General features: G+C 38.9%; 1 protein-coding gene across 7 annotated transcripts in view; it reads left to right on the top strand.

The window, feature by feature from the left end:
* The first annotated feature begins 2,264 nt into the window (after positions 1 to 2,264).
* Positions 2,265 to 23,941, top strand: part of CBLB (Cbl proto-oncogene B) — a 220,278-nt gene continuing 198,601 nt past the window's right edge. The window contains exons 1-3 of one of the 7 annotated variants that reach the window (XM_061134398.1): positions 2,265 to 2,387; positions 3,728 to 3,909; positions 16,899 to 17,149. In XM_061134398.1, the coding sequence (XP_060990381.1) occupies positions 3,742 to 3,909; positions 16,899 to 17,149 (419 nt within the window). In that variant the 5' untranslated portion in view covers positions 2,265 to 2,387; positions 3,728 to 3,741. Of the gene's footprint in view, positions 2,462 to 2,490; positions 2,703 to 2,847; positions 3,063 to 3,727; positions 3,910 to 16,898; positions 17,150 to 23,941 lie in introns of those variants that run through there. The other 6 variants (XM_061134400.1, XM_061134399.1, XM_061134403.1 and 3 more) reach the window with 6 other exon arrangements.

Genomic DNA, 23,941 nt, shown 5'->3' with positions numbered 1-23,941 from the left:
TGCTTTTATTTATAGCCCTCAGTAGGCAGTACTTTATATTCTATCGCTTCTGTCTTCATTGGAAGCATCTGGGATGTAAAGTTTCATCCCAGTAGGTCTTTATTCTCCCACAGACATCAGCTACTTATACTAATTGTTTGCAGGGAGGGTTACCACTCCCTCAGTTCATCAGACACAAGCAAATCCTGAATCCTAGTTCTGGTTCAAATGGGAGCCCTACTACACCAGAACTTAACTTGGACTCAACATGGTTTAATAAAACACCTAGTGGAGAATGAAGCTGTAATTTCTTGGTGTTATTTATAATATATAAAATAAATTATGTGTGCATTGTGTGTATGTGTGTTTTATATATATATATATACATAAAACCATATCCCACAAAATTTGTAATTTGTATGTATCAATGTGATATGCTTGATACCATAGTCAGTGCTATTTTCTTACAAAGTCATCTCTTTCAGTTGCAAAGCTAACACCAAAAGAATGCCACATGTTATAACATGTATTTTACTTATTCTGCATTTATCTAGATATGAATATGCATATAGAATATGAGTAAGAATGTATATACTTAGTCGTAATGTTTCCTTAAGCTACTCTTTTCCTACATGGTGAAAAACCTTCTATACATATGTTCTTTTGGGATTTATTTAAAAGATGACCCAATCAGTTTGGGTTTTTTTTTCTTTTGGAGTCTCTCTTTAGTAAATGTAACTACTGTCACTATGAGTAAAAGAGATATGCATGGGTGGAAGAGATATGGAGAAGCCAGTTCTTTTGTAGATAAACACAATGTGAAAACAAGGAACTACTCTTTAATTATTGGCATAGAAATAATGGCAAAGAAACAAAATTACTTCCTGAACCACATTTTATCACCTGACCAGCTGCAAAGACCACGTTTTGCCTGTTTTAATCAAATGAAAACTTTAACCATCTGTGTTTAGGGCTGTAAAGAATGTTAACAAGAAGTCAGGATCTTTGACCCATTATCACTGGACTAAAACGGTTGTTTAACTAGAAAGTGGTTAGAACCATTGAGAAACATCAGGTTAACTGGTAGAGAAATATTTTTAAAATTAACAACATGTTACAACATCTGAGAAACCCAAAGTGTAAAGTTTATTTCTCACTGCCAACTGAGGTGGAAAAAAATTCTAAAGCATAACAATTCAGAGCAATTGTTAGTAGCACCTGTGGTGGGGCTGGAGCTAACAGAAGACATTTATTTAATCTATGATCTTGTTGAAAGAAGCGCCCGAGCACAGTAGCTTTTTCTTTTTAAGACTGGTCAGATATGGGCTTTTCTAAAGACACTGGGTTGGAGCCACAGAAAGATTCCAAATGCTGGGAGAGAATGTCAGACACAAGAGTAAAGGTGACTCAGACAAAATACAAAAGCCGTTTCCTCTTCAGTCATTTACACAGCAACTTGCAGTAAATAAAAAGGTGCAGTGTATACATTAGCAGTTCCTATAGTCTGGTTCTTTTACTTCCCTGGCGTGGTTAGTAGAGACAATTTGGCCTGCGTTGTCAATTGTTTACTTTTTCATCAACCTGATCAGCAATTCCTCTGGAACTAAAAGGAAAAGGGAAACACGCTCAGAAATCAAGGAAGTTTTGGTTGGCAATCAGGTGTCAACCCTAGTCTATTCTGTGAGAGGCTTATACTTCATCTTAGAAGCTGAAAGACTGTGTGCTGTTTTTTGCTAGTCCACAAGAAGCCGTGCTTTCGACCCGTCTGGCTGCTGTCCTGGGTAGAAGTTTGGCAGCCCTAAGGAGATGAATTCTTCAGCCTCGAATCCGCCCAGAGTAAAGAAGCAACACCCTCTCAGCCACTACTCCGTTGCTATGAAACAAAAGACTAGGAAGGTGAGCGAAGCAGGAAGTCCCGCCTTCTAGCCAGAGTCCGCTTTGGCTCCGTTTCCCGACGCTCACGCCCACCCGCCCACTCCTTATTGGTTAATTCCCTGGTGCCTTGCATCTTTTCTTCCATTTCCTTTTCCACTTTCGTCCTCGGGTGGATCCAGTCCCCTCATGTGTCTCCAAGTGCCTCTCCATGTGGGACGTGTGGCGAGAGGGCCTTCCTCTGGGGCCATTGTGTACTGTGGGAGACGTGGAGCGGGTGGTAGCGCGAGGAGGACGGGCGCCTCCCGCCCATTGGCGCCGCCCGCTGTCGGGTAGGGCGCGGGGGCGCTGGATTGGCCCAGCCCCGGGCGGCCCCGCCCCCAGCCCCGCCCCGCGCCGGGCTCCCTCTGTGTGTATCCGACAGGGGTGGGGTGGCCAGCGAGTGGTCTCCTCCTCCGGCTAGTGCTGCTGCGGCGCCCCGCGGCCTCCCTGAGAGTCGGGCGGGAGGGGAGAGCGGGCGTGGATTGGTTTTGACGGTAATTGTTGCGTTCCCCCACCTCGGTGGCCGGCGTCTCCGGGTCGCTCCTTCCCCGGGAGCGGGGCTTCCACGGTGATTACACACACCCTGCCGGAGCTACCCACGCACCCTGGGCTCGCGCGCGTCGAGTCGGACCCGCGCACCCGCGTGTCTCTACGGCGCCCAGACGGCCGGAGGGAAGGGGGTGCCGGGGAGGCTCCGCGCAGCTTTCCGCCCAAGGGGCTTGGGGCAGCCCGACGCGGGCCTCGGAGGAAGAGGGGACAGCCCCGGTTTCCAGCTGCTGTCGCCGCCGCCGTCACACTTTGAAGAGGGGGTATTTAAAGCCGGGACCCGGGCTGGGCCGGGGAAGGAGGAGTAGGGAGTCAGGGGAGCCAGGGGGCTGGGATCGCAGACAACCCGGGGAGGAGCGTCCTCCGGGGAGCCGAACGCGGAGCGCCCCGGACGCGCGGGGCTGCGGGTGCCGGAGCGGGAGGGGTTCTTGGACCTTTCTCTGGCCGCCTCCCCCCACCGCCAAGCTGTGGTCCGGGACGGGCAGGGGAGGAGCCTGAGCCGGGAGGCACCGATGTCCCGAGACAAAGCTTCGGACCCCCTACCCCCACCCGCCTTGGATGAGATGAAACGCAGGAAGCCTAAGAAGTGAACTCTCTCTCCTTTCTGTGTCCGCTCTTGCCAGGTTCTCACTCTCTTTCAAATTGGATCTATTTGTGTTGGTTCGTTTGGCTCTTAACTTGGGAACAACTCCTCAGCCGCGTTGTTTGAAGAACTGTGTGCTTGTGTGTTCATGAGTCCGAACTTGGTGGTTTTAGCCGGGAAAATCCAAGCCCTCAGCCTTTGTTGACAACAGCCGTGCCCCTTCTGCTCCTGTAGAATAATCTTTACGTTTTGTATAACTTAGCGAAATCACACAGTGAAAGTGCGGTTTTTGAGTGAGGCTCCCAGAATGTTTTCTAGGGGCTTCAGTTCTGGCCTTTTGAATTGGGGTTAAGTCAGGGACGGGGGGAAACCGATGTGTTCTTACATAGTTAGAGGAAATCTTAAGTTTTCGTTAACTGTCGTTGTGAGTTGTGTATTAATCAAGCCTTCACTCCTTGCCATGTGAGAATGATGCTTCTTTAACTCTTAGTGTTCCCAAAACAGATCTAAGGTCATTGCTCCTAAACCTGTGTGTTGTGTGTAAAGATTGAGAGTGAAAAAGTCACACGCTATTGAAAAGTGGAATCTGGGACCCTGGATTTTGTTCTCACTGATGGAGGAGGATGTAGTGGGTACAAGTTAACTTGTTTGCTGTTGCATAAATATTTTCATGACCGACTAACTTTTTTTTTTTTCCTTTCAAAGAGCTAAGATTCCAAATGGCAAATTCTATGAATGGCAGAAACCCTGGTGGTCGAGGAGGAAACCCCCGAAAAGGACGAATTTTGGGTATTATTGATGCTATTCAAGATGCAGTTGGACCCCCTAAGCAAGCCGCAGCAGATCGCAGGACTGTGGAGAAAACTTGGAAACTCATGGACAAAGTGGTAAGTTCTGTCTGACTGTGTCTGAACAACAGCAGGGTTGACCCTGGATGTGGTTTCTCCAGTTTTGTTGTACTGTCATTTAGTAATAATTAATGGTATGGCAACGATCTTTTGATTCAGATTGACCGTGTTTCTTGTATCTGCTCTGGGTGTTTTGAAAAGTTGGATTCAGAGCCAAGACTTTTTTTTTTTTACCTTTTGTCCTACTCTTCAAGGTTCAAAGTTCCTCTATATGACTCAGATATGCAAAGCTTTTACTGTTGGCTGGTCTTTGTTGGTGCGTGGCATAGAATCGTTTGGAAGTGTTTGTTCTGTCTTATGTAAGGTTGTGTTGCTCTTAGATAACAAGAGTGCACACAAGTAATTTAAGAAAAGTCTGTGGGACTACTCATGACATCCATAGTGTGTGATGCTGAGAATGATAACTGGGGAAAGAACCATATTAGTCTTTAAGCGAGGAAGCAGTATTTGAGAGTTTCCATTTTCATCTTTGAGAATTCATCTTCATTAAGGAACTTTTTGGTTGTTGTTAATGGTAGAGTCACAGTTTGTTTCATCTATTCCATTTTGAAACAGGAAACCTTTTCGATTGCACTTTGTTTATTGTGAAAGGAAAATTTATGATGGAGGTGGTGGGACTGAGAGTATCAGAAACCTCTGTGGTTTTGCATGTTGCTTTCAGATGAACTACAAGTTACAAGAAGAAATGGTGCTGGATGTCAGTACCCAGACGAGTCTAGGCACCTGATACTTCATAGAGGTCTGCTGAGAAAACTGTAGCTGTCATTGTCCTGTCTTACTAAGTCGGATTATGAAATAAATATGATTAAGATGTAGCTTGTTTAGTGGCTAAGTCATGACCATATGGACTCTAGCCCACCAGGCTCCTCTGTCCCTGGAATTTCCCAGGCAAGAATACTGGAGTGAGTTGCCATTTCCTCCTCCAGGGGATCTTCCCGACCCAGGGATCGAACCTCTGTCTGTTGCATTGGCAGGTGTGTTCTTTACCACTAAGCCACCAGGGAAGCCTAAGATGTAGCTTGCTGCTGTGCAAAATTAATCGTTTTGCTTTTGCATCAGTGGTACTGTAAGCTATATATTGGTAAGTGTTTGTAGCCCTTTATAGTTTTATTTGATAGATATTTGGGGCTAATTATAAAATTAATTGATGCAGGGCTCTTGATATCTTTATACCTGCAGAAATGGGAGTTAAAAAAAATATTTCTTTGTAGCTGTGTGAAGTCATATTATGAAGAATAAAAAGTAAAGCAGTTACCTTTACTTTTTTCGTAACTGTTCAAATATTTGCCACAAAAAGCCACTGTTGGTGGTGGTAGCAATACTGGAAGGGGATAAGATTTACTTTATTTTTGTTTATCCTTATGAAAAGCACAGATGGGTAGATGAGCGATAGGCCTGGCATTCTGTGGCTGGTGGCACTAAAGGCAGAGCCAGAATATTTTTGTCAGATAAATATCCTTAGTTTTGGGCTTCAGTGTGACCTATTTAAGCTTCTGCCAATTATTCAAATTGTGATTTTAAAGTACTTCAGACAGAATGATGTCATAGTGTCAGAACATTGCAACTTGCTGCTTGAGGTCAGGTTTTCATTTTAACATTGGATACTTAAGAATGAGGAGCATGCAGTTGGAAAAATTGTGTATATTTGGCAGGCACAATACTAGCTGTCTTTGCTTTTCTGAGGAGTAAGCAATTTAAGGTCACTCATGCTTGTATCACTAGTTGGGCATACAAGAAGGAGAGTCAAGGTTTTTTTTTAACTTATCTGTTATATGAGTGGGCAAAAATGGGTCAGGTTCTACCGGGGAGGTCTTCTCTCTCCCCACCCTCTTCTTTGAGTGATCAGACTTTGTACAATTGTGAGTAAATATTAGAACGTCAAATGAAAAAGATCTGTATGAGGAAGTGGTAAACTATGGTTAATAGAGTCATTATTTTTGAAACGTTAAAAAATGTGTATGTAATGTTGGCCTGTGTAATTTTGGTGTGTGTAATTGTTGACTTAAGTTTTATCCTCTTTTAATTATTTCATCATGGATTATAGTAAAATAGATGGCTTATGGGTTATGGTAAAAAAAAATGGCTTCTGCCATTGTTTATTAACCCTTTTGTGGGTTTGCGTTTAGCCTTTCCAATTGAGAATCTTGACTCAAGAGGAAATGTATCACCTGAAGTCTCTACTTAGTGGAATGTGGGCACAGGTGTTGGCAAAGGTGCATTGTGTGGCTTTCTGTATTTGTCTTCATTATCTGTCAAGGCTGAAGATTGTTGTGTTTGTTTATGTATGCATTTGTGGGCTTTGTGGAGGGAAACCATGTAAATCATTATGAAAGTCCAGTACGTTTATTGCTACTCTATCTCACAGTAATAAAAAAGCACTGATAGTTACTAATTGGAAAAATATTTTATTTAATTGTATAGTGTAGAAGAATTCCCCCACATGTGTTTATCTTTCCTGCTTGTCAGTGGTGTAGGAAGTGGTTCATATTATGAACACTGTCCTGGTGATTACATCAGGAACTTTATTATTAGTCCAAAAGGTAATCCCTTGACACATTGCCTAACAGTTTTGTAAAATAACTGCCATAGCTGGAGTCTAGCTTGTGAATAACAGAATAGTAACTTTCAAATCTAACTGGTAGTTATGTAGAAGACAGGGTTCTACAGAAAAAATTCAGCATTTTTCTTTATAAAACCTCTTCAACAAGGTCAAATCTTAGAAGTGTAAATTTGTAAACAAGCTCCAAGTACAGTATGTCTCAGCTGCCTACAAAGTAAAATAACTTATCTCACAGGGCTTATGAAGCAGTCTTAGACTGTAGGGGAAAAACCTAGTAAGTGTGTAGTTACACCATTCCCTGGCCTCTAAAATTTAAAACGGTCAACTGAGATTCCAGTTCTAGCTAGCTGTTATGTTTTCAGAGGGCAAGCTTTCTATGCAAGGTCCCTGAGATTAGGAGGGAGTAATTGCTCAGTTGTGTTCCTTGTAAGATGTAAAGTGTTTTGAAAGAAAACATCAGTGGCACAAACTTAACATAGTACATTTATTGAGGAAAAAAATAGTAACATATCCCAAAGCATCTCATTTATTTTAGATATATTTTCTGGTCTTAGCTCCATGTGTCAGTGTAAGTCAATAGCTGATCACAAACTGTTCAGATCAGTGGATGCCTCTCTGATACAGAGACAGAACTGTTTGTCATGAATATACAGTGAGGTTCATATACACCTGAAATGTGGAGTCTGTTCCAGAACTCTCACAGAGATAGAGGTTCTTAAACATTTATTGAGGACCTACTGTGTTTCTATGAAGTCCTTGTTACCTGGAGATGCAAAGCTAGACAAGGTATAAATCTGCTCTAGACCTATCAAGGAAGCTCCAAGACCATCATCAGAGCCAGGCATGTAGGTGGGTAACTGCCACGTCATATAGAGAGGTCTGTAACACAGACCTATACAAAGTACAGTGGGAGCAGGCTCAAGAACATCTGCCTTGTTTTTCTGGCCACTGCTCAGACTGTTGTCTGTCTGGGTTCTGCTGGCCACTGCCTTTAGGAAAGGCATTATTGTATTCTTGTTGAAAATGCTGTGGTGAGGGTAAGGAAATGATTGCTAATCAGTATGTAGGAGTGATGATTTATTAATGAGAGGTTCCTGAGTATGGTTTTCACAAGCGTCTTAGCCAGGTGATGGAAAGTGGAAGAAACAATTTTCCATCTAATAAATACTAAATGTACTGCGCATACATGGATGTTCAGGAAATTAAAAAATAATTAATTGATGCCAAAGAGCAAAGCAAGTTGAGTACCTGCCTATGTTTCTGTCTCGCTGTCCTTGTCATTTATTTGAAATTATATTACTGACAGAGTTTTAAAAGCATTTAAAAAGTGATGATGCCAAACAGCCTTTTCCTGCCTTTTGTCCTCAGTGCATTTAGTACATTTTCAAGCTTGGAATTTAATTTATTCTCTGTCTTTGTAATCTCATTTCAACTATAATATATTTGAAAGCTTTTCAGTCAAAATGTCTTAAAATACATGCAGCTGTTAAAAAATAGTCAGTATTCTTTTCTAAGTTAAATTACTCATACCTCTGAAAAATATTGCACGTAGACTAAAACTTTATTTTCGGATGCCAGTTGTTTGTATTTGATGGGTTTAAGAATATCACCGTCCTTGGGCCTTTGGAATAGTGAATAACATTTATTTGAATTATTCTTCACATATTTCATTTTCCTCAGTGAGGTTGTTCTCTATTAGCAGGATCATGGACCCAAATAGACTTGGATAGAGGATAACATAATACATACCTGGGTTATTTTGTCTAGTACTGAGTTAGATTTTTGAATTTGTGCTTAGATAAATGAAGTGATCCCAAAGTTTGCTTCCTGTCCCTTCTACATAAAACTTTCGGATAAAGTAAAAGATGTGAAGGAATCTTCCCAAGAGTTCCCTGGGTTTATCCTTGTGATATAGAGCATACCTTTAATAGAAGGCTTCATTAGTTAGTAATCGTTTAACCCCTATAAAATTTTAACCATTCAGATTTTGAATGAACTTCTTTCTTTCAAATTTGCTTTCTATGCTATTAGTGATTTCATCATTCATTTATTATATGCCAAGTATGGAAGGATAGATAATCATAAATAACCATGTTATCCTGGAAGATACAGTACGTGCGGTAATATGGTGTAAATAAGGATGGCATCATCTCCTCAATGGACATGAGTTTGAGCAAGGTCCAGGCGATGGTGAAGGACAGGGAAGCCTGGTGTGCTGCCGTCCACGGGAGTGCAAAGGGTCTGTCATGACTGAATGAACAGCAAAGTGCTGTAACTTAGGATGTGAACATAGTTTGCTGGGGTGGAGAGTTGGTGTAGGCAGTGTGGTGTGGTATAGCTGGTAGTATTATCTAGCTGTTCTTTAGAGGATGTTTTGGATTCCAGTGAGGTGGAAGGAATGATGGGTCAAGGGAGATGACTGAGTGAGGGAAGGAAATTTAGAGAAGGTTAAAGAGGCTTTGAGTGTTTTGTCAAGGAATTTGGACTTATTTCGTAGGCAGAGAACCACTGAAATGTTTGAGCAGAGTGAGAGAATGTCAAGGCTGTGTCGGTCAGTTACTCTCTTGACTCTAGAAAGGATGAATTAAGAGGGGGAAAAAACCCTTTAAAGGTAGAGATAATGATCAAGAGAAATTAAAACAGACTGGGTAAGAAATAATGAAGGGTTGAGCCAGAAAATTGACAGTAGATATAGCAAGTGTTGGTTCAAATGTGGGAGACATTTTGGAGTAAAACCTAAGGTCCTGGTGACCCTTCAGAGATAGAGGATGAAGGAGAAGTTGAAGTGAAAGTGGCTCTTGAGGTTTTCAGCTTAGTTGACTCTAAAAGCAGTGATGCCCTTAATGAGATAAGGAACATATGAAGAAAAAGAGGAAGCTTGGGGCCTGGTGCATGATGTTTGTTTTTTGGCCATGTTGAGTTTGACATGCCAGAGTGAAATCCATCTTGAAGTCAGAAAATTGCATATGCAGTTAAAGAGAGAAATTAAAACTAGAGATGTGTGTTTGGTAGATAAGACCATAGAGGTGGCATTTCAAGCTGTAGAACAACAAGAGATTGGGAAGGCAGACTAGAAGGTGAGAGCTGGGGAGAAAAAGTCAGAGATTGGAATTTTTGGCTGTATCGGTTGTGTATCTATAATTAGATGGTGGTGAAGGAAAGAGAATCCTACAAAGAACAGTGATGGAACAGATAGGAAAGGAATGAGAGCATATTGATTTCTTGGGTAGAGAGAACTTTATAAGGAAGTAGTTTCAACATCTAAGAAAACTAATAAGCTCAAATGGACAAATACAAGCCGAACGAAAATTTAAGAAATCATTGCATTTCTTGAGTCAAGGCCCTTGTTTATCTTTCTGTGTCACATCAATGACAGCTAGATTGAAGTGACGGCTAGATTAAATTCAGTATGTGAATTCAGGAAAATTGTTCTAGAACTGGGACAACTAGCGTAAAGAAAGAAAGTTATGCTAGCTTGAGGATTTGAGCAGAGCATAGCCTTGTGTGTGTGTGGGTGCTATTGTAGAGGTTCATAGAATTGAGGGGAAGGAATATAGGTGGGGAGTGATTTAAGATGGAAGAAAAAGTAATTGATAAAGTAGTATTGTGGATTACAGTGTGGGAAGGAAAGGCTCAGAACAAGTAGAAGGGTAATCCTTGGTAGATAACTAATTTCTGTGTAGATAAGAGGGAAGTGAGGAAATATACAGCGAAGTTATGGAGGAATTTGTAAATTTTTCTTAGAGTTGTCAGGAAGTGTTTTAACTCATATTTGTAATATTTAAACCATGTTTTCAAATTGCATATTATAAATTAAACAATATATAAGCTAGTTTTTTTAAGCTAGTTTAAGCTAGTTTTCTAGCAGTTAACTGCGTATGTAAGTAAAAAAACTGAAGTGGAAATTAGTCCTGAACCTTTATATTAAGATCACTTTAAAACATGTTGCAACTTAAATGACACCACAGTATTGTTTGTGTCTACTCTGCTTGGGCACATATTTAAGACTTTTTACAGATTTGTTTGTAAGATTCTGATTTTCTCCTGGTCATTAAAGAAATGTTTGGAAAATATCTGACTAAATTGTTAGCTGTTTAACACATTAATATTTAAATACTTGTTAAGCTCACACTGTTTTTCAATAGGAATTACAAAAATACTACTTAAGTATTCTACCTTTCGAAAGATTCCAGACCAGCTGAGTACCGAGGTACTGATTCCACGTGAGCAGTAGTGACCTGTCTTATTTGCCGCTGTTCTGCCCAAAGCAGGAGACTTTGTAAGGGATTTCAGGTAGTATAACAAACTTTAGGAACTAATTATGGGCTTCAGCCATGGCTCAGCGGTAAAGAATCCACCTGCAAATGTGGGAGATGTGGGTTCAACCCCAGGACCAGAAAGATTCCCCCTGGAGGAAGAAATGACACCCCACTCTTGTCGTCTTGCCTGGAAAATCCCGTGGACAGAGGAGCCTGGCGGGCTACAGTCCATAGGATGGCAGAGAGTCGGACATGACTGTGTGTGCCCATGCCTACACACACATGAACTAAATGAAACAGCTCTTAAAGATCCCCAGCAAGGTGGCCAGTGCCCCTAGTCTAATTCTACCTTTGCAAAACCTGCAGTGCTCCTGCTGTATTGTGGTATGATATGGAAGGGGAAGAAATCCTGAAAAGTTGCCAGGGCCCACTCTGCGCCAGGTGTTGTGTTGAGCACCTTACTTTTCTTCCTCTGAGACTTTGTAACATCCTTAGAAGTTTTCATGGTTTCCTGAAGAAGAAACTGGCCCAAGGTTGTAAAGCTAGTAAATGCAAGGGCTAGATCCCAGGTCTTATTGATTCTCAGGCCTGTGTCCATGGTATGAAGATTTAAGCACGTATGACTTATGCTCGTGGTGTGAAGATTCAAGCATTATGGCTCTTCCTCTTTACGCAAGAAATAAATCAAAAGGACCTTCACCCCTGTATTTGTAATGGTCAAGTTCTTCTCCAAGCTTTGTACTCATGTCGGCAGATTTATTCAATATAGATGGAGATATTCTTTTTGTAATATTACTTCTGAGAAAGAAAAGAAAGAAAGAAAGTGAAGTCGGTCAGTCGTGTCTGAGTCTTTGTGACCCCATGGACTGTAGCCTACCACGCTCCTCTGTCCATGGGATTTTCCAGGCAAGAGTATTGGAGTGGGTTGCCATTTCCTTCTCCAGAGGATCTTCCCAACCCAGGGATCGAACCTGGGTCTCCTGCATTGTAGGCAGATGCTTTACCATCTGAGCCACCATATCTTCCTACTTCCCTCCACTGAGATCTTTATTTTACACCTATTATATGCAGGATCCTATATTACGTGATGGAAATAGACCAGTGAGACAGATATGCCCTTCACCCTTAAGAAGTTCCATTCTCATATGGAAGGACAGTGAACAAATGAATACATACTTGACTTCTGAATACAACTAGGCAATTATTTAATGGTGCTTTTTAATATGTTAGTCTTCTAAAGAAAACTTTGAAAACCATAAAAAAAATTGGTGGTTTCCCCAGATCCTATTATGAGTAACTTCCAGATTCATAACCAGTTATATGCTAACCTTCTGGTTTTGCCCAGTTGATACTCTATGTAGAAAGAGTTCTGTTTTATTTTTGTATTTTTTACATTTTATGCTGTACAAGTTCTTATACTTCTATATACTTAGTGGTGATTTGCTGAAATATAATGTAAAGAATCCAAAGAACTCATGGATACTTTTTATCCTAACAACATACTTTTAAGTAACTGCAATAAGGAATCTCTTAGAGCAGTTAGTTACCTGGGAAGCACAAATAAGGGTTTCTTTCAGACTTCCCATACTGTCTTTGAAAAATGGGATATTTCACTTTGAAGGTGTAATACTTGATTTAATACACCCGAGCGCTCCATGAAGCGAGGTGTGTTTTATAATGAACGTCTGCTGTGGTATGCACCCAGTTCCTTACTGTTGAAGTTTCCATTTGCTTCAGTAAAATTTCTTTCATAGATATCAGGGGCTGGTTTGAATCTTGTTTGCAGGAAATATGTTAGCTGACCTAATACTTCTTTGTTGCCTTTTGGCTAGAAATTTTAATTAAGGCACAGTCAGGAAACTGTTTAAATGCGAGAATGTTCCAAAAATAATTAACAGCTTTGAGAATTCTTATGGCACTAGTAACTCCTGTGTTTACATTTGTGCCTTAGCATTGATATGTTTGAATATATATTTTATTTGAATACATATTCATGTATTTATTGAAATACACAGTGTGTATAATATATATAAAATGTATAGACATATACAGAGAGGTCTACTTAAAAATCTTTAAACACATTTCAAGAATTACATCAGGCAGCTGTCTGCGTTTAAGGAGAAAGTGCCTCACTTGTAAGTTCAGAAAACAGGGTTCTGAGCAGTAAACTCCACTAAGTTCCATTTCTGTGTTTAAGTCTTGTCATGTCACAAGGAAGGAGTTGGTCTTGGTGATCTCCAAAGTCTTCTTTAAAACCCTTTGAGTCACTGACTATAATGGAATTTTTAACCCAATTCCAACACTGAATGTTGTACCTTTCGGTTCAAAAGCAGAGAGGAATGAACCAGTCCTTCCATGTACCGGTTGGTGCCTTAAAAGTCCATCATTGTGTGATATGCCTGAAGATTTGTTCTCTGTGAAAGTTCTGTGTTGGGACCCGCTGTCATTCTAGGGAGCAACTTAGTTCTAGAAGACATCTAAGTTACTTGAATCTGAACTTGAACCTTGTGGTGAGCTTGATTTTTCTCCTTAAAATACTGTTGTTACAAAAGCATTTTTCTCTCCCTGGCTTTCGCAGTTCCTTGCACATAGCGGGCACTCAGTAAATGTTTATTGAGTTGAATTGAATTTGACCTGCTTAGGAGAAGTATCCTGGTGTAAGGTTATTCATTTTCTGCAGGAGCTGTCATAAATCAGAGTTTAATACTAATCCAGCTGACGAACTGCACACTCAGCGGCGTACAGTAGTAGTTGAGCATTTTATGTTGCGCTTGCCCAAGTGCAGATTTAGAAAACCGTGTGGCCCACAAGGGCTGAACTGACTCCAGCCTATTTCGGAGCTCCTCATTCCACTCAGCACTGGCTTCCTCGCGTCCACCTTTTAGAGTGATTGCATTGACTCCCTTTCACACACCCTGCTCTCCGGGGCCTCTCAAGCGTTTGCACATCCCTTTGCCTGGAATATTCCTTCTGCAAACGTAGGTGTGCCTTTCGGGGTTCTGCCGCATGGACCTGTCTGCTTCATTCCCCCTCCAGCACTTTGTACCCTCCTCCCTTACAGCGCTCCCGTTTTCCTGTCATTCTTTTTCAAGCCACCGATTTTTTTCCAATAGAAAACTCCTTGAGGACAGGTCTTTGATTTATTCCTTGCTGTATTCCCTGGGGCCGGAAACAATGCCTGATGCAACAGCAATTGTAGAATTAACAGATGGGTCCTGAAGTTCATGTAAATTCACAAATGGAATAAAATAAAAATGTAAATGAGTTTAGCCAGGGATCATTAATTATATGCCCAATTCTAATTAAATTGTGATATAGTTAAAAAGAAGACCAGCCTGAGATTCATAAGATGCAGACTCTTGTGTTGGATTAATGATTTTTTAATAGTCCCTTAATCTTTGTGGTTCTTAGTTTCTTTATCTGAAAATGAATGGATTGGACAGGATCTTTACTAAGATCCCTTAGAGCAAGAATTACATTGCTCCTAAGTTAATTATAGAGAACTAGGTCTCTTCTGCCAGACTCCTTAAGGCAGGAAGTATGCTCTAGTCATCTATAATTTCCTGGCACCGAGCTCAGTACCTGGTATATACTAGTTATTCAAACAATTTTACTGAATAAAGCAATCAATTCTCAGATGGAATTATAGTTTAAATAAAGCAAATGAGAAATAAGTTCAGGTAGCGAATAGGAAATTAAAAATTTGTAATGTTTAAAAGAATCTATTAAACTACAGTAATTTGTAATGTCTGGAAAAAATACCCGAGAGAATTTTTTTATTTATCAGTTAAAAAATTCACCAGTTAGAGGAAATGAATTTAAAACTACCTGGTCCCCTAACTGCAGGTTAATAATTTATCAGTCTGGTGACATGTTGTACCAAGTTTTATGTTGCCAAAGTTAAATTACCTGTTGTAGGATGTTGTTGGTGATACTTATGAAATTTGTGTATATTTGTGATACTATCTTTTAGTTTTAAGAATTGAGACACGTTCTTGATTTAACCAGGATTTGTTAAGTCATTGATATATTTGAGACTTCATCAGTCCTTGGGGGGAAAAAAAACAATTATGTATAATTCAGTCATGAAAATGAGAAAGTAATATAATATTTGTGTGTAAAAATGTGTATAAAGAATTTCAGAATCAAATCAACCAACCATCTATACATCCATTTATTCTGTATTATATGCTGGAGAAGGGGATGATGGAGGATAAGATAGTGGGATGGCATCACCGACTTGATGGACATGAGTTTGAACAAGCTACAGAAGTTGGTGATGAACAGGGGACGCTGGCGTGCTGTAGTCCATGGGGTCTCACAGAGTCGGACACGGCTGAGCGACTGAGATGACTGATACGCTGGATAATGATTTTAGGCACTGTATACAAAAAGGAGAGAGATAAAATGCCCATTGTTAATGTGAGAAATGTTTGTCTTAGGGGCTGATGCTTTATAGTTTGAGTCAGATTTTTCTACTCACAAAAGATGGTATGGTTATTTCTCAAAGAAAGCAATTGAGGAAGTAAGTTTAAGAGAGCTGTCTTCATTTGTTGTTTCCTTGATTCATTGTGTTTGTAGTTCTTGAAAATATTATTGTTCAACTCTTTTACATTTAGTCCCAGCACTTTTATGAGTACCCAAAACTGCATCCATGTTTTGTGGAACCTGAAATGTAGAGTGGTCCTTTTAAAGACCAAAAAAAGTACAAAATTGGGTATGACAGTGTAACTTTTTAGAACAATAAAAAGTCACAAGTTATAAATTTAAAAAAAGTTAAGTCCACAGACATCAGAGAAATAATCTAGGCTCTGTACACTTTATGCTTTGTGCTCACATATGCCACCAGGCCCGGCTACCAGGGAATTTGAACGTGACCTTTCTGCTCCTGTGCTGGGCTGGTCAGCCTCACAGACACTTGAAATGTTCCTGAAGCCATTCTTTTATCACAGCTGCTGGCAGTGATTTAACTAGTTTCAGAAGTGACTGTGTTCTTTACATTCACTTCCTATTAAAGTCTAACTAAATGTATCTTCAACCCAAATTTGCATTAGCCAGACTCCAGACATGTCTCCACCACTTCAGTGCCACTCAGTAGAAGGCTCGGTTTGGCAGAAGGGATGTCACACTGGGAAAAAGACAGAAATCTTAGCCAGTTGTGTTTAAAACACCTTGCTCTTGAAAACCTTGCAGAAAGATTTATGATGAAAGCTTTAGAAGGGGGCCAAGTACCTGAGGGACCCTCAAGCTTACGGTTCATGAGATTCTCAGTAAATCTGCCTGTAGGTGTGCGTTTTGCCTTTTGTTAAAGCGGGCATCTTTATGTACACACTCGTTCAATTCCCAATGATTACATTTGAATGTTTAATTGGGTGGCTCTTTATACTGTGGTGGGAGGGGTAAGAACGAGATGGGTTAATTTACTCTTGACTAAATCACATGAATGTGTACCAGTGAATGTGGTAGTAGAATTACAGCCTTTTTTTGTTCTAACAGAAGGTATTTTCAGTTCTGCACGCAGCTCTGAATGCCCCCGTGGTGGGGTGACACCTGATGGAATGACTGAACCGTCATGCAACAGGTGTTTCTAAGCCTGGGATGTAATGTGAGGAGGTGGAAAAGACTTGTTCTGACCTAACACCCGTTACTACTTAATAATTCAGTTATTAAAATGGTACCTGTTTCAAGTCTCCTCAGTGTCTGGGAACAGTATGCCAAAACATAAAATCTATTAAATAGCTTTAGTTGGGAAAGTAATGTCTGGATGTGAGACATGCAGACAGCCAGCAGATGAGGCCTGTGCCCTCCTTTTGTTTAAGAAAGAGACTGTTAGTGATGTACAGTGACTAGCACGTTGGGGGTCTGTTAAGCTGTGAACAGTGGGATATTGAAGAGAGGTTGAAAACTTTGGGGTTGAAAGTAAAGGTCTGCCAGAGGAGCTGAATGAGAGCTAAAGAAAATAGGATTTTGTTGTGAGAACAGATGGGAATTTAATTCTTTGTAGATTGGTGATTATAGTTTTAAAGTCAAAATTTGTATTATGGAAAACAAAGAAATGGTACACAGCTTGATGATTTTTCAGTTTTTCTGTGGAAGAAAGTGTTGCAGCTAACATGAAAATGTCTCATTTCTGTCCTTGTTTCTTTTAGGTCAGACTGTGCCAAAACCCCAAACTCCAGTTGAAAAATAGCCCACCATACATACTTGATATTTTACCTGATACATATCAGCATTTGAGACTTATATTGAGTAAATATGATGACAACCAGAAGCTTGCCCAACTCAGTGAGAATGAGTATTTTAAAATCTACATTGACAGTCTAATGAAAAAGTCGAAAAGGGCAATAAGGCTCTTTAAAGAAGGCAAGGAGAGGATGTATGAAGAACAGTCGCAGGACAGGTAAGAATCTTTCAGATTTTATTTTTCTTAGTGTCAGTCGATGCTGCTTTTTGTTTCATGGTTAGGATAAATGTCGCCATGTGTGTGTTTGAAGGGAAATGTTCCATTTGTATCTTCGCTTCTCACATTACTTAAACCTTGCAGTTTTACAGGTTTGCACAAAATTATCCGTGTCAGTAGCTAGTTCATGAGGCGGTGTTCTTATTTTTCTGAATAGGCATTATTTTTCAGAGAAGTTTTAGTTTGCAGACAAGTTGTTCAGAAAGTAGAGTTCCCTTTACCTCCTTCCCCCGAGTGCCGGTTTCTTCCTAACAGCTTGCTGAGTGTGGTGCTTTTGTTATACTGACGAACTGATGTTGGTACAGTATCCAAGCATGGTACTTTTATTATACTGATGAACTGATGTTCATACAGTACCCAAGTATGGTACTTTTGTTATGCTGACGAACTGATGTTGATACAGGATTATTAACAAGTTCATAGTGTTGCATGGTTCTATGAATTTCCACAATTGTATAGTAAGGTCATGTGTCCATCTCTGTGGTATCATGTAGAATAGTTTCTCTGCTCTAGAAATGCCCCGGGCCTGACCTGTTCACTGTTCCCTTACCCGCCTGCCTTCACACCTCTGGAAGCTTTTTACCGTCTCTATTGTATTGCTTTATTCCGAATGGCATAATAGTTGAAATCATGTAATATGTAACATTTTTAGACTGGCTTCTTTTACTTAACAGTGTGTATTTAAGGTTACCCAGTGTCTTTTCATAGCTTGATAGTTGATTTCTTTTTATTACTGAGAGATATTCTCTTATGTGGATGTCGTACAGTTTAATCCACTCATCTATTGAAGGAGATCTTGGTTGCTTCCTAGTCTTGGCAGTTATGTATAAAGCAGCTATAAATACTGATGTGTAGGATTTTGTGTGGACATAAATTTCAATTTCAGCTCATTTGGGCAAATACTTAGGAGCATAATTACTTGATATTATGATAAGCCTATGTGCAGTTTTGTAGGAAGTTTCCAGATTGTTTTGCAAAGTGGCTGTACAGTGTACATTCCCACCAGCAGTGAAGAGTTTCTGTGCTCCACTCAGCCAGCGTTTGGTATTGGATCGTGTCTTTAGGACAGAATCTTGATTGGATGTGTGGGTGTGCTAGATATGAGTGGCAGATGTAACTTCAATTCCTATTCTTTGTTAAGCGAGAAGCCGGAGTGTTGATGCCTGAAGTAATATCAACTGAATCCTCATTTGATAGCCGGAATTTTTGACTTGGAGATTCTTCATTAAAGTTTGTTGTTGGGCTATTTCAACATTAAATTTCATGATCTGTCTTTAGGTGAATAGAAAAAATAATAGAGTTTTTCATTTCTGGGACATTTATATCTAGAATATTCCCTGATAGTGATCATCTATTTCTGGACTGTAAAACAAATATTAACGTATATAATGTCTTAATGTAGTTGAGGTGAATTTTAGTTTAAAACTCTTAATGTCTTTGGATTTTAGTTTCCTTAGATGTTGGAAAAACTTCTAAGAAATCTCTGTAACAGGTCAGAAACAGTTGCCTCCTTTAGTCTAATGAAATATAAGATTGTATAACAGAAAATTCAGTTATCTATGTATGTAGACACTGAAGTTGTAAATACCAGCCAAACAAATACCCAGAGTGAGTAAAACCATCAAATTTAAATGTAGGAAAACCCTCTGCCAAAGGTAAAATGGCAGGAATGTTTACTTATTTATAATTTGCTCTCTAAATTAGTGACGAATCCTAACATAATCATAGGAGTCTAACCAATTATGTAACTGTGGGCTCCTCACTTAATATTCTTGGACCACAGTTTACACATCTTGAGGGTGGTGAATCTTCCAGTTAGTTGGCTTTTAGCTTCAAGCTCTGAGACTCTCTCCAGGCCTGTTAATGGGAATTTGAATTGCTACAGGGTTCGGGAAGTAAGGAAGAGAACTATCATAGCGTTGGTTTCTTATAGACTTTCCAAGAATGGTCCAAGGTTATGGAAAGGCACATGTTTGTGTTTAAAATATTTTTACCTTGTAGTTTTGCCATTGATCTAATAAAACTAAGTTGTTTTAGAAATATCTTTCTACATCTTACTCAGATTTGGTAGCCCTGAAATTCTTAACCTAGCAGTGCAATCCATGAAATTTTACTTTTTAAGGTTATCAGGTCAGTGAGAAAGTGTATAACTTCTAGGATCTAGGAATTCAAGTGGATACAGTGTTTTAATTGGATGTAGTAATATTTAATGGGGTTAGCTTTATTTCACTTTATATCATTTTTAGAAACTTGAAATATTTTTTAACTTAGGAGATGTCTTATAATTACCATTCATACATAAGTTTTGATTTTTTTGGCTTTTTATGTGTGAGCATATCATGGTGAAATTTTAGAAATTTTGATTGATCGTGTATAGATTTCCATAGATGACAACAGATTGCATAATGTTAAGTGATCATATTGAGGCAACTCTGTAAATTCTGTGTTGTAAGTATCCAAGTAAATTTTGTCACTGTTTGAAATTCAACTCTAAGCTTACTAGCTTCTGTGCTGGTGTAGCATATTTCTAATTGGATTTTTCTTTCATCCATGTTCCATTTTCTGATAATGTTCGATGGCCACTGTTTATGCACAGCTTACATTTGGTAAATGTCTGATCATAATTCATAATGTTAACTGAGGCTTAAGCATGCCATTGTACTTGGAGCTCTGGGACGTTTTACTCTATAGAATTTGAAAGAAACTTAGAATCTTCTCATGGTTGTTAGGCATTTGAGTATTGTTTAGTATTATGACTCTTACCTAACATGTATGATACACTGATTACTGGGAATATTGTAAATTCTCTGAACAATATATATTTTTATTTTGTAAATAATATCGCTAGGGACATAAGTATTTTTAAGCTAAAATTGAAGGACAGTTATGGTAGAAATAGTAATTTGGAGTTCGTTGACTAAACCAGCATTTCCCTGAGAGATTCTGTACTTCATTGAAGAAAATTGGGCTGAATGAATACATGAATGTTTATTTTAATGTTCCTGTTGTATCAAAAATAAACTTCTTTGTGGATTTCTTTTAAATGTAGGGATTAGTGGGGAAAAAATCAGTCATCAGTTTTGAACCAGCTGTGCTTTAATTGATTGCTTAAATATGAGCAGCCTGAATTTTTAAGACAGTTTCACATAAATGTGATAAATATAATAATGAATAGAAAAATAAATAGATATAGCAAACGGCATGCAGTGTATTCCCTGTATAGAGGCTGAGAGGTGGAAATTAAATACCTTTATTTGCCATGGAAATAGATATTAAGAGCTCATAGTACAAGCCTCTTGCTTTGAGAGTGGGTGGAATAATGCTTTCTGGTAGAGGCAGCCTGCATGCCTCACTTGAGTTTTATGGTAAACCTCTTTCTGCTCCAGAATCACTTTTTCCCCATATCCCCGCTCCCCAAACATTTGAACCTCACACTGAGTTGGTGCTTCTTGAGCAATGTCTACACCATACTTAACTGGTATTTCTGGGAAGAATAATTCACTGGTCTCTGGCACACAGTGTTTGCAAGTGTGGAGTAGGAGTTAGGAGTCATGTAGAGAAGGGATGATTTATAGTTTCAAGCACAGAGTGGAGGAGAGACTTTACAATACGTTTCCTAAGTTTTCATGGCAAAAGTCAAAGTGGGTGTGAAGGCAGTTACAGGGTAGCTACAGGTGACAATTGTGAAATTGACAGGAGATGCCTCTCTTCCATGATGTGCCCGGCCGTTTCATCAGTTGATCAATTTAATAGAAAAAAAAGTTTCTCTCTCATATAAAAAGTTATGTATAATCACCTGTTCTTCGCACCCTGGTGTTGGGCACTGTTTTTGTAGAACACCCGGAGGTGATGGCGTGATGGTGATCAGATTGTCCATGTTTTAGAACTGCTTCAGCGGCCTAGAGTGCTGCAACCCATTTTTCCCTCCTACACGCTGGTTTGCAGCCGCTGAAACAAAACCAGAAGTCAACTGGGATGGAAAAATAGCTCTGCGTTTGATAGCCTATCTGAGAAGAAAATAAAGGCTCTAAAAAAATTCATGCCAAAGACTAATACATAGATGTTGTCTTATTATTAATACCATGTGAAAGCCCCTGGGCCATTCTATATGTACATGTGTTGTAGAAAACAAATCATAGCGTGCATAGCTAGTATAATAATAGTCATTCCAAAAAAAGATTTTTTAAAATGTATTTTGACTTTAAAAAATTAATTCTAGAAAATGCTAGCCTTTGTTTAAAATTCATGCAGGAGCATTAGGCAAAAATCTTTTTCTCTGTTGACCACTTGGCTGAGCAAAGAAAAATGTATGGCCTGCTCCATTAATAAAGTGCCTTTCTCCTTAAAGAACCACAAAGCACTATGCTTGATGTTTATGCCTGTGTTGTAATTCATGAAATAGGGTACTAAGAACATTTTGAAACTGATACAGTAAAGATAAGTTGAATCAAAACAACATCAGCTACAACAACAGCCCCAACAATAAGGGCAACAAGAAAATTACAGAGCTGCAAACCGACCCGCTTGCCTTCCTCATAGCACTGTATGACAGCTTTGCTTGGGCCAAAGATGGTGTATTCACTGAAATGTTTAAATTGGTATAAACAGGGGTACATGTTCACAGTACTCATGGGTTTTCCATCTCACCATATAAAGATATTGACCTTTGTGTTCTGTGTAGTAGTTTTAATTATTGCTGGACCTCACAGGTCAGTGGCCTGGCTTGTAATCCCTCATCAGGTTCTCCATTTTCTCCTGGGCAGCCCCGTGCATTGTGAGGACGTGAGGGAAGAGTGCAGGGACCTCGTGGTCTGATGGCATTTCTCCTCCAGTGTTCTCTGTCACCTTGGTTGCTTTCCTGATTGCAGTATGTGTTTTTCAGTCTTTTATTGTTTTTTGGACAGTCACAGTATTTGTTGGTTCAGACATTTCAGCATCAAAAAATGAGGCTGTGGTTTGTTTCAAACTAAATGTCCCTGTTGCTCCATTAGTCTCTTTAGTATATTTTCGAATCCAATAGTAGTTTCTAGTAAACAATGCTATTTTTTGTTATTACAGTAATCATTTGCAGGAGAGTTAACCTTAGGAAAGTTATGTCTTCTGTAAATAATTTGTGCGGTATTAAATGCATTCCATTTGTTTCATGAAATATCTATTGTTTGATGATGTACGAGAAGGAATGGTTTATACTCCTTTAAGAAAACAATTTTATATTTTAAATATTAACCTTATCTATTTCCTTTTTTTTTTTTTAATTAATGGTGAAAATTTCAATTCTTTTGCATTTCAAGAGAACAAGGGACAAGTTGCAAGTAGAAAAATATGATTTCTAAATAAGTCAACAGACGTTGTGGATAGATTTTTGAACATAAATATTTTAATATAAACATACTCCATTGCTATTTAATTTTTTACATGTGTCTGCATTCTAGGCATGTTTTCCTTTTCAGTGTCAGAGCAGAGGAAGGAAAAGATTAATTTGTGATATTTTAAAATGATGGTATGTAATTTGGATACAGAGGAAAATAGTAATCAGTCCAAATGTGTCTGCCAAGTAGGAAATGGAATTTTCTCTAGAAAAAGTGAGCATCTTCCTGAGATTAATTTATCATCAATGAATAGTTTGTTTAGTCTTGATAAGAATGCTTTCATTCATATTTCAAGCATCTGAGAGACATGAAATATACTTTCCTAAAGTTTGGACATGAAGGGGCTTTTTTCTTTAATATGCTATGAACATAGAGGCCACAAGAAAGTTGTTTAGACAAATCTTTCAAAGTTAAACAAAAGGAGTCTGTTAGAGTGGGCAGGTCAGAGCTCGCAGAATCTTTGACTGTTAAGGACTCTATGACCAACTCTACATCCATGCTGCTTTTGCTAACTGGATACAAAGTAGTTTATTTGTTGATTTTCATACAAGTCAAAAGAGAAAGGGGTTTCTTCAGCAGTTTCCTCTTTGGGATATATTTTCAGAATGCAAAATAATACAAATTATTCTGCTATCCATATACTCAAATTTAAAGCTGGATCCAGTGCCCACTCTTTTTAAGTTTTAACCAAAATGTTTACATTTAACCCATTTATTTGGTATTTATTTACTTTTTTTCCCCAGCCCTCTATTAACACCATTCAGTCTATAACACCTGGTTTATTAAGTATTAAACATTTCATTGCAATTTATTTAAATTCCTTCCAGGCCAAAATATATATTATATACTCATGGTATTTTGATTTTAAAAATGGAGGATTTTTACTTGCAGTTGATTAAATTTCTGAGTAATAACCATTGTATCATAAGACAGTAAAGCCAACTCACAAGGCTCAAGAGAACTTGGCTTTACGGTTGAACACCTTTTATGTTTTTCAGTCTTAAGGCAGCTTATTAAAATTGATGTTTTCCTTTCAGTAAATATCCGGTGACATTCAAATTTGATAATTAAAATCCAGAAGCACTCAAGAAAGAATGCCTGTTTTCAGTTTCATAATAACAATACTCCCACAAAGAAGGTTGATGAATGATGTCTTTCAAGTGGCAGATTTGTTATTTATTGATAGTTGAAGAGAGCTCCTTTGGCAATTTTTTACAAAACTAAATTGAAGTCTGTTTATAAAACAGAAAAGCTGCAGTGGTAATTCTGTAGCCTGAAAAATGCTTGGAAATCTTGCTCAAGAAGCATTTCTTTCTTTCTTTATTTTGTTCTTTTTAGTGATTTAATATAGAAGTGGAGTTTC

This window comes from Dama dama, chromosome 31 (assembly GCF_033118175.1).
Source record: "Dama dama isolate Ldn47 chromosome 31, ASM3311817v1, whole genome shotgun sequence".
NCBI classification, from domain to species: domain Eukaryota; kingdom Metazoa; phylum Chordata; class Mammalia; order Artiodactyla; family Cervidae; genus Dama; species Dama dama.
The sequence above is the reverse complement of the archived record's forward strand: the minus strand, read 5'-3'. Positions and strand labels throughout refer to the sequence as shown.